The sequence below is a fragment of the Bufo gargarizans genome, chromosome 1 (genome assembly GCF_014858855.1).
Source record: "Bufo gargarizans isolate SCDJY-AF-19 chromosome 1, ASM1485885v1, whole genome shotgun sequence".
NCBI classification, from domain to species: Eukaryota; Metazoa; Chordata; class Amphibia; order Anura; family Bufonidae; genus Bufo; species Bufo gargarizans.
This window is the reverse complement of record NC_058080.1, coordinates 513179563-513191134: the sequence shown is the minus strand read 5'-3', so window position 1 is coordinate 513191134 and position 11572 is coordinate 513179563. Positions and strand designations below refer to the sequence as shown.

General features: G+C 43.8%; 1 protein-coding gene across 1 annotated transcript; it reads right to left on the bottom strand.

Annotated features, from left to right (window-relative positions):
* Window positions 1-7292: 7292 nt before the first annotated feature.
* On the bottom strand, window positions 7293-10715 carry LOC122933718. Its single transcript, XM_044288691.1, has 2 exons — window positions 9718-10715; window positions 7293-8735 (listed from the first exon to the last, which is right to left on the bottom strand). Exons 1-2 carry the CDS (start codon window positions 9803-9805, stop codon window positions 8149-8151), a joined length of 675 nt encoding a protein of 224 aa, XP_044144626.1. The 5' UTR covers window positions 9806-10715; the 3' UTR covers window positions 7293-8148.
* Between the last annotated feature and the right edge of the window lie 857 nt (window positions 10716-11572).

Below are 11572 nucleotides of genomic sequence, written 5' to 3'. Positions count from 1 at the left end.
CTGATATTCAAAGTGTCCAGCCACAGTATTGAACGCTGTCTTCCATTCGTCTCCCTCCTTGATTCGGATCAGGTTATATGCCCCTTTCAGGTCAATTTTAGAAAACCAGGTTGCCCCCAGTACCTGGTTAAATAAATCCGGAATCAATGGGAGGGAGTATCTATTCTGGATAGTGATCTTATTTAATTTCCTGTAATCTATACAAGGTCTAAGACTACCATCCTTCTTTTTAACGAAGAAAAACCCTGCCCCCATTGGAGAGACAGAGGGTTTAATGTGCCCCTTACTGAGTCTTTCCTTAATATAATCCTCCATGGCCTTGCGTTCAGGCTTAGAAAGATTATAAATACGCCCCTTAGGAAACCTGGCACCCTCTACTATACTAATTCTATGGTGCAATCATAGGGTCTATGGGGTGGTAGAGCCTCCAGGGTCAATGATGAGACCTCAGCTTTGTTCCTGGGACAGACCTCAGCTTCTGAGCAGAGAGCTTCTATTTTTTTAATTTATAGTAGTCTCAGCTACATTTATACTCTGCTCAGAAGCCCCAGATAGATTGAGCACTTCCCGCCCATCTGCCTGGGGCTTCTGAGCAGAGAGCTTCTATTTTTTTTAATTTATAGTAAGTATAATACCACTTTCATTTAGAATAATCCCCATTTCCCCGTTTTATTGTTTGCATGTGAGATGTTGTGCTACCATACCTTTTTTTGTTTGCTTTCTGCATGCTAGCTTTATGGATGTGCACCTGCGACTATGAATGTGCTTGTCTAAATTTTCTTGTACTATCCATCTTTATGGTAGTGCTGAATATAAGGACCTCTATTCTCCTGATCATTAGTTGTCCCAGCTGTTCCTAACAAATATAACAGCTATCCCCTATCCAGTGGATAGGGGAAACTTGTTGTAACCAGAATACCTCTTTTAAGGATACGTGGCAGCACTACATCACCTGTAAGTCACAATAAATCTGACATCGTATTATGGCATAATATATCAAAATTGAAGCAAAGATAATTAAAAATAGAAAAAAAAATTCTGTCTCTGGGCACTGCTTTTGCTACCGACTTAACAAGCGATGCAGCTGTATAAACCCAGATCTTGTATTTTCCGCAGAGCATCCTTTAAACCAGTTGACTGAGAGCTATTAGGTTATGTATTATGTCTTGCTTGGAGCCGAAACCTCTGTGATTTAGATTTGATATGCTATAAAAGTTGGAGCTTACATAATAGGTAGTAGAGAAACCATGTTGAATTTAAGACATCTCAATTTCCCAGAATCTGTATATTGCTCAAGTTTCTCATGTTTATATTAATGTCCCAGAGGAATTAGTGGCAAACTATAATAGCCACATTCTGTATATGTTATGTAGAAAGAGAAGGGGGGTCACGTTCCCTTGAGGCGCCCACCTCAAAGCTTCTCCCAGGAATCTTGTTTTGACATTCAAGCATTAAGGGTCTGAATGTGATAGCCCCAAAGCCAGGGTCCCTTTGATCAGCCAGCACATAACTGTGCAGATAGACATATTGTATATATTATGCACAAAATTAATTTTATTATAGCATGGGACACCACTTCTTGTGTACCATCCAAAGCCTACTCAGCGTCTCATTTGATGTAATAACATTTTATATAAAGTCATAGCGAAGATGAGGCCCAGAGGTTAAAGACTTTCCGACCCCTAAATAACACGGATCATTAAACTGTATGACCCGTTCATTATACTTTAATTGCTGCAGTAAGAAGCATTTGGGAAAATACTAGCAACATATGGAAACAGACCTAAAACTGTTAAATATCTCAATTATAGGTCTATAAAGTAGGGTTGCTGAAAACACCCCTTTTAAGACCTTGTGACTGGGGACGATAGCTGAAACATGGTCATATTTGTCCCCTTCAAAGAAATGTAGTGTTGAGTATAATTCCAGCAGCATCTACTAAATGTGACCTGGCAAAGCAGTTCAGTTTCTGCTAAAAAACTACATTTCCTAGAACGCATTGTGGCGGTTAGCAGGCTCATGCTCTAGAAACAATGATCAAAACTCCCTGTTGTGAGTGCTCGGTTGACTATTGATAGCCATAGGTTACTTTTCCCTTTGAATTGAAATATGAGATCACTATTTATATGTTACAAAACATTTAGCCTATAATGTTCTCTGATAGCCAGGTGGTATACTTCTTTAATGCCTTCCTGTAGTAGACATTAAAAAGGAACAGTCACATCTCTGTTCTAGTAAATACGTAAATATAACAATTCTGGAGCATTTTTTCTTAGAGCTTTTTCTCTTTGTGATGTTCCCCTGCTGATACCTCTTGTCAAAGGGGTGTGTCTCTACACAGTCTGACACTGTCATCACTAATTGGATATCGTCAGAGTATTTAGGACACAAACCCAACTAGTCGCACGCAGTTCTTTATGTATTCATGAATTTCTAGTATGGACAACACAATGTTGAGTTCTAAGAAAGAATACTCCAGAATTGATGTTTCAAGATGAATACAAGTATTAAAGTGGTTGTGCATTGGGTAAATATTGATGGCCTATCCTCTGGATAGGTGATCAATATCAGACTGGTGGGAGTTCGACTTTCGGCACCCCCGCCGATTTGAACGAGGAGGAGTAGCTCTTCAAGACTACCTGCCATTCATCTCACTTGTAGAGTCTGTACAGAGTAATTAAAACTGCTCATCCCATTCAAGTAAATATGAACTTTTGGGAAATTTCTAATGAATTTGAGTCGTTTAGAATTGAATTCCAATGACTAGAGATTAAAAAAAATTATGTGTGACCTTGGAGTTTGCTGAGATGTGGTGCATTAGTTGCAAATATTTCTACAATTGAAAATTAGGGGCATACATCTGAATAAGGTTGTTTGTGCAGTATGTTAATGTAATTACAAGCTCTATTCAGATATATGGGCGGTCTCCGAAATTTCTGTAAGAAATCTGCCATTATATTTTACTTCAAGTCCTGGCAAGGAGGATTGAACAGAAAAAGTAAAAACGGCTTTCAATCAGCCTCTATATCTTGGGGTAAACCCGAAATATCAGCTCTTATGAGAAACTCAACTAAAGAGCAACTGTAAGTCTCACTGGTCTGATAAAATCAAGTCTTTATTCGATATTAAAATCACAGGACCAGAAGTAAGACATTTTTCAATTTAATGGAAAATAGGCCTAAATATATGTGCAAAGTTCTCCTTTTCATTTAAAGGGAATATGTGATATATAAATGCCCTTATTCACTTTTAAAGAGTAACTAAGCCTTTGAGTGAAATTTTAATAGGATGTCCCTAATGGCCTAATAATAGTTTTTCTAATATACTTTATTAATGCATTTTGTATTTTTATTACAGTTTCCCCTCCCTAAAGTACATCATTCCCTGTGCACTTAAAATTGACATTTCTGTACACTACTGACTGCTCAGCGGTGTATGGAGTACCCTGTACCCATTTACTATGCCAGGATTAGCAGAGCGGGCTTCTGCCTGCTTCACTAAGCTAAGAGAACTGTATGTCATGCATCTTGTTGAAGGCGATCGCTAAGTTCTCTAGCCATTGCTAAAAAGACGCTGGTGGCAGTATGAAATGCGTTCTCCATATATTATATTACCCAATAAAGATCATTTACCTCATTATTCTACTGGTCATGGTCCAGTGCCAGCTGGCGAATAGTCTACAGAATATTGGTCACAGAACTTCAAAGTCAGTTGGTTCCTTATCAGTGGCTTTGGAGCGCAAGGCCACAGAGTTAGAAGAGCTATCATAGGAGTCCACAAAGAAGAAATATTTAACAGGAATATTTGATCAACTGCAGGAGGCACCTGCTGTACCAATGCTGCAACTAAGGTGTAAGACAAAAAAGATGGTTGTTCATTTGATTTCAGAGACTCTTATCAGACCACTGTGGGTAGAGATACATGGAGCTAAAAACAAAAATAAATTACTAATAGGAGTTTACTGTAAACTAGCTAATATACCAGAGTCCACAGAAAATCTACTACTAAATGAGATAGACAAGGCGGCAAATCATAATGAGGTGGTTATTATAGGGGACTTCAACTACCCAGATATAGACTGGGAAACTGAAACTTGTATATCTCATAAACAGGTTCTTGGCAATAACCAAATACAATTACCTCTCCCAACTGGTTCAGGACCCGACTAGAGGACGGCCATACTGGACTGTATTAACCAATAGGCCTGACAGAACAACAAACGTGCAGTTAGGGGGACACCTGGGAAATAGTGACCATGAAGTAATAACCTTCCAATTATCATTCAAAAGAGCGTTTCTACAGGGAGGAACAAAAATACCAAACTTCAAAAAAGCATAATTTTGCCAACTAAGAGAGGTCATAGGCCTAACTAACTGGGACAAAGTCCTCAAAAATATAAATACAGCCACAAAATGGGATATCTTTAAAAGCATCCTAAAATCTCATTGTGAGTGGTACATACCGTATGGGAATAAAAGGTTAAGGAACAAAAAGAAACCAATGTGGATAAATCACTAAAACAGGAGGGTAGCACGGAAGAACTGAAAAACTATAAAAATGGCCAAACTAGAGACCGAGAGATTAATTGTCAAAGAGAGTAAAACTAACCCTAAAATGTTCTTCAATTATATAAATGTAAAAATGTATAAATCTGAAGGTGTCAGCCCTTTGAAGAGTAATGAGGGGGGAGTCGCAGAGAGCGACGAGGAGAAAGCAAAGCTGTTAAATATTTTTCTCTCCAATGTATTCGCTGAGGAAAATAAACTGTCAGATGAAATGCTGAATGTAAAAATAAATTCCCCATTAAAAGTGTCCTGTCTGACCCAGAAAGAAGTACAACAGCGACATAAAAAGATTAAAATATACAAATCGCCAGGACCGGATGGCATACACCCCCGTATCCTAATGGAATTAAGTAATGTCATAGCCAGACCCTTATTTCTGATATTTGCAGACTCTATACTGACAGGAAATGTCCCACAGGATTTGAGCATAGCAAATGTGGTGCCAATATTCAAAAAGGGTCCAAAAACAGAGCCTGGTAACTATAGGCCGGTAAGTTTTACTTCTCATGTTAGTATATTAAATGAGAATGTTTGGACTGGGAGAAAATGTCTGTATGTGGGTAAGTACAGTAACTGGCTCAGTAATAGAAAACTGAGGGTGATTATTAACGGTACACACTCAGATTGGGTCACTGTCACTAGTGGGGTACCTCAGGGGTCAGTATTGGGCCATATTCTCTTCAATATATTTATTAATGATCTTGTAGAAGGGTTATATCAAAATATAAATTTTCACAGATGACACTAAACTGTGTAAAGTAACACTGAAGAGGACAGTATACTACTACAGAGAGATCTGGATAGATTGGAGGCTTGGGCAGATAAGTGGCAAATGAGCTTTAACACTGACAAATGTAAAGTTATGCACATGGAAAGGAATAATGCAAGTCACCCGTACATACTAAATGGTAAAATACTCGGTAGCACTGACATGAAAAGCTAAATTTTAATAAACGGCAAACTAAGCTGCAAAAACCAGTGTCAGACAGCTGCTGCCAAGGCCAATAAGATAATGGGTTGTATCAAAAGGGGCATAGATGCCTGTGATAAGAACATAGTCCTACCACTTTACAAATCGCTAGTCAGACCACACATGGAGTATTGTGTACAGTTCTGGGCTCCTGTGAACAAGGCAGATATAGCAGAGCTGGAGAGGGTCCAGAGGAGGGCAACTAAAGTAATAACTGGAATGGGGCAACTACAGTACCCTGAAAGATTATTAAAATTATGGTTATTCACTTTAGAAAAAAGACGACTGAGGGGAGATCTAATTACTATGTATAAATATATCAGGGGTCAGTACAGAGATCTATCCCATCATCTATTTATCCCCAGGACTGTGACTGTGACGAGGGGACATCCTCTGCGTCTGGAGGAAAGAGGGTTTGTACACAAACATAGAAGAGGATTCTTTACGGTAAGAGCAGTGAGACTATGGAACTCTCTGCCTGAGGAGGTGGTGATGGTGAGTACAATAAAGGAATTCAAGAGGGGCCTGGATGTATTTCTGGAGCGTAATAATATTTCAGGTTATAGCTACTAGAGAGGGGTCGTTGATCCAGGGAGTTATTCTGATTGCCTGATTGGAGTCGGGAAGGAATTTTTTATTCCCCTAAAGTGGGGAAAATTGGCTTCTACCTCACAGTTTTTGTTTTGCCTTCCTCCGGATCAACTTGCAGGATGACAGGCCGAACTGGATGGACAAATGTCTTTTTTCGGCCTTATGTACTATGTTACTGGGTTCTAACACCTTGTGAGCACCGAAAGAGACTTAAGCTTTAACAAAGTTCTTGAGCCCATTTATTGGACACTGGTTCACTGTGATTGTTGTGGTGTTGAACTGTGATTTTTTATGGATCTGTATTTTTTGTGTGACGTTTCTTCCCAGTGTATCCACTCGAACACTTTACATACAGTGGATATAAAAAGTCTGCACACCCCTGTTAAAATGTCAGGTTTCTGTGCTGTAAAAAAAATGACACAAAGATAAATCATTTCAGAACTTGTTCCACCACCTTTAATGTGACCTATAAACTGTACCACTCAATTGAAAAACAAACTGAAATCTTTTAGGTGGAGGGAAGAAAATAAAAATAAACTAAAATAATGTGGTTGCATAAGTGTGCACACCCTCTTATAACTGGGGATGTAGCTGTGTTCAGAATTAAGCAATCACATTCAAAATCATGTTAAATAGGAGTCAGCATACACCTGCCATCATTTAAAGTGCCTCTGATTAACCCCAAATAAAGTTCAGCTATTCTAGTTGGTCTTTCCTGAAATTTTCTTAGTCGCATCCCACAGCAAAAGCCATGGTCCACAGAGAGCTTCCAAAACATTAGAGGGGTCTTATTGTTAAAAGGTATCAATCAGAAGAAGGGTACAAAATAATTTCCAAGTAGGGCTGCAGTAAACAAATATTTTTGTAATCGAGTATTCTATTGATTATATTTCTCGATTCATTGAGTAATCTAATAAGAAAAAGCTACTTAAAATAACGTACGCAATTAGGCATGTATAAAGTTACTGGTTTGAAGGGGTTAATGGAAACACCTTGGCATTAGGTATGTATAAAGTTATTGGTTTGGAGGGGTTAATGGAAGCACCTTGGCATGTATACAGTTATTGGTTTGGATGGGTTAATGGAAGCACCTTGGCATTAGGCATGTATAAAGTTATTGGTTTGAAGGGGTTAATAACTTTATACATGCCTGACTGTTGGCACCATAAGGAATGGGAAGGGGAACTCCAAACCTTCCTCTAGCCCCGCATACCACCCCAACTAACCCCTTCAATAACGACACTGACACCGTTCAACTTTTAACCTTTTATTTTGTTGGGTGGTAATCGGCCACAGCTTTATTCAAACGGCAACTATAACCTTGAACCGTGCTCTCCGCCAGCCGCTGGTCTCCCAGCGGGCGGATTCGCCCATTTCTCCTCCAACACCTTTATGCTGCAATAACTAGCCGCCAGCTGTGACTTAAACATTCCAAAGAGGCACTCCGCCTCAATAGCCGTTCCCCAGAATCACTGCTGAGCACACCATCCGAACCATAAACCAAACCATCAACTCACAGGGGAGGGAGGGAGGGACAAAGCGCTTCCGCTCAAAGAGGAAGAGGGAAGGCGGGACAGTGGCATATATGCCCTCCCGGCTGACCGCCCACTCTCCTAACCGGAACCCTACATTAACCCCTGCATGCCCAGGCATAAGAGGAAGACGTTCTAAAGGGGGGGGGAACAGGGGGGAGGGGGGCCCACCAGTCCCTGCCCACCCTCCCTAAGCCGTCGGGTGGCCACCAGACTGTTGGCACCATAAGGAATGGGAAGGGGAACTCCAAACCTTCCTCTAGCCCCGCATACCACCCCAACTAACCCCTTCAATAACGACACTGACACCGTTCAACTTTTAACCTTTTATTTTGTTGGGTGGTAATCGGCCACAGCTTTATTCAAACGGCAACTATAACCTTGAACCGTGCTCTCCGCCAGCCGCTGGTCTCCCAGCGGGCGGATTCGCCCATTTCTCCTCCAACACCTTTATGCTGCAATAACTAGCCGCCAAGGAGGAGCACCGCCCTCAAACGGGGCTCCGACCACCACCCAACAAAAACATGGCCTGCTCCACCCCATCTTGGATACCTGAAAGGAAGATATCCAAACCTATCTCATTCAGGTGAACCCCATCGGGCCTCATTAATGAGCGGTTATCGCCCTCGAGCTGTCTGTGTCTGACAACCACACCACCCCGGGACCTGACGAAGCGGGAAATACGGGCATTAATCGTCCTTCTACACCTCTCGACTGCCTCCCCACCCTGCCATACCACCCGAGGAACAACCTCAGACCAGACCAGGACCACCTCACGAAAAAACGATGGAAAACGCTCCAAATCGGACCTGATGAGGGCCAACAATTCCACCAGGGGAACAGAACCCATATCGTTCCCCCCAGCATGTAGAACTAAAACAACCGGGCCACTGGCCTGCGAACCGATCTCGACCACTTGAGACAGGAGCTGAGCCCATCGCAAACCCCGGATTCCTCTCCAGGCCACATCCACCTCCCGGAAGCCGAGGGACCTCCCCCCAGGTCGGCAATCAGCTCTCTGCGCCGCCCAGAAAACATATGAATGGCCCACGATCCAAACGGCCGGACGCCCAGGACCTGCAAGAAAAAGAGTTAGCACCAAGCAAACACCACACAAAAACCACAAGACCTGTAAATAACCATAAAATGAACCAACACAGACAAGTAAAATGCACAGAAACAAAATATAACACTCCCCCCTATCATGTCACTTTTTTTTTTTTTTTTTTTTATATCAGCAGGTCCGGTCTAATATACCTAGCAAAACAGGCAGACTTCCACCTGCCAATTCTCATAACCTCCGATTCAGGTAGACCAGCCCTAGCGGCTTCCGTAGCCGCCCCAATACGGAATGAATGAGTACCGAACTCCCTGGGATTCACCCCAACCAACTCCAAACAAGACCTCAAAACTCGGGTAAACTGGAATTTGGTCAAGGGAGAACCGTCCGCATGCGCAAAGAAATTACAGCACTCCGGGCGAACTGAACTATAGCTGCCCACCAACCCAACAGGGCAAGAAATCCCAGACACCGGATATAGCGGAATCCAGGCACCCCTGCCAAACTGGTCCGTCTTAGACCGCCGGACCCGAATCCTCACAGAATCACCACCTAACACTACGTCCTGATAAGAAAGACCACCTGGCCTTCCACCCGATGGGGCTACTAATTCACCCAACCTCAGGGCCGCAAAGAAGGCTATGCTAAAACTACAAGAAAACAATGCCACCTCAAAAGGCGACGTGCAAACTTCGGGGAGCCCAGACAGTAGCCTACCCAGCAAGTTAAAAGAGATCGGTCTCCGGCTTTCCCGAGAGACGAACTCCTTTCTCCAGCCCCTCATGGCCTGACGGATGACGAACTGCTTAGTGACATCTACCCACCCGCGCAACTTGAAATGAAAGGCGACACCCGCCAGTCGCCGCTGCGCCACCGCTGCCGAAACTCGCGTAGCCCGCAAGCGCAATAACCAATCAATTGTGACCTCCAACCGCAGGTCATCCCGGGAGACCACGTCCCTGTCATTCACCATCCCCCACCACTCAGCCCACGCCTTACCATGCGCCTGCCAAGTAGCCGGGGAAACAGACGATCGAACCAGCGACATCAGCTCCTGTCCACCAGGTCCCACAGGTACGACGGGCATTCCCTGCCCTCCAAATCCGCTCCCGGAAGAAAAGACCTGAAATCCTGCCAACGAAAACGGGAAAGAGCATCAGCAATTTTATTGTCAACACCAGGAACATGACGAGCCCTAAAATAGATATTACACTCAAGGCACCGAAGTACGAGATGCCGGAGCAACGCCAGAACCGGGAGGGAAGAGGAAGACAAAGTATTGACAGCATAAACCACACTCAAATTGTCCGTCCAAAAAGAAACGTGCGTATTGGACAACCGGTCCCTCCACAACTCCACTGCCACCACAATCGGGAACAACTCCAATAACGTAAGGTTCTTGCACAAACCATTCACTCGCCATGCGTCAGGCCACTCACCGGCACACCATTCCACCCCCAAAATCGTACCAAAGCCGCAGGACCCGGAAGCATCCGAAAACAGGGACAGTTCAGAGTTAGGGGTAACCACAGACATGTAACAGGTATGACCATTGAAAGAACGTAGAAAAGCCTTCCAGACCCTCAAGTCCTCCTTCAGTGACGCAGTGATCCGGATGCGATGACGGGGGGACTGGACACCCCTAGTGGCTAAAGATAAACGGCGGGCAAAAACACGGCCCATGGGCATCACCCTACAAGCAAAGCACAAGAGACCCAAAAGAGACTGCATCTGCAGGAGTGTAACCTTCTTAACTGCCAAAAACCCATCAATTAAATCCAAAAGCTTCTGAAGCTTATCACCCGGTAATCGAAAAACCATATCAACCGTGTCAATCTCAATACCCAGAAACGATAAACACGTGACCGGGCCTTCTGTTTTCTCCACGGAAATCGGAACCCCAAACTGCGCCATCCTCTCCAAAAACAGATTCAGCAATAACAAGCAACCATCACCAGACCCTGGAGAAACAAAAAGAAAGTCATCCAAATAGTGCAAAACAGACGTAGAGCCCGACTCATAACGGATGACCCATTCCAGAAAGGAACCAAACAACTCGAAATAATGACACGAAATGGAACAACCCATAGGGAGACAGGTGTCATAGTAAAACTTACCGTCTACACAGCAACCAAGTAAATGAAAACAATCAGGGTGAACCGGAAGCAGACGGAAAGCTGATTCAATATCCGACTTAGCCAGGAGGGCCCCAGGTCCCGCCTCCCTGACCAACGCAACCGCACGGTCAAAAGAGACATAAGACACCGAGGCGTCCTCCGGACTAATGGCATCATTAACTGACGAACCCTTCGGGTGAGAAAGATGATGAATCAACCTGAACTTACCCGGTTCCTTCTTAGGGACAACGCCCAGAGGAGAGACCCGCAAATTAGGGAATGGCAACACATCAAAAGGACCCTTAATCCTACCCAATGAAACCTCCTTAAGGACCTTGTCCCTAAGAACATCCGGCAGCTCCCGAGCCGACTTCAAGTTATCCGAAAAAACCGGAGAACGATTAAGAACAAAAGGGATAAAAAACCCGAAGGAAAAACCAAAACGGAGTTGCGCCGAAGCCTGTTTATTGGGGTACCTGTCTAACCAGGGGCCCATCTCTGCCACGCTCACCGGGGTCCTTAAAACCCCCTTGCTCACACTGCTTAGCTGACCTGACTGCGGGGCGGGTACATTTATTAGCGGGATGAGGGCCTCCGCAGGCGGAGCACTCATGCTTGAATCTACATAGCCCGGCGAACCTACAGCTTCCTTCGTTAAATAGCCAGCAGGACCCGGGGCGGCGGACGGCCACCGATCCATGGGAAGGTGATCCCCCTGAACCAGCGGCCGCCGCTGG

Bases quoted from the DNA above. Each gene is read 5' to 3' on its own strand.
- LOC122933718 (XM_044288691.1), bottom strand. From the start codon at position 9,805: ATGCCCGTCGTACCTGTGGGACCTGGTGGACAGGAGCTGATGTCGCTG. The intron at 8,736-9,717 runs GTAAGGCGTGGG...TTTTTCTTGCAG, and splicing joins GGCTACTTGGCAGGCGCATG to GTCCTGGGCGTCCGGCCGTT.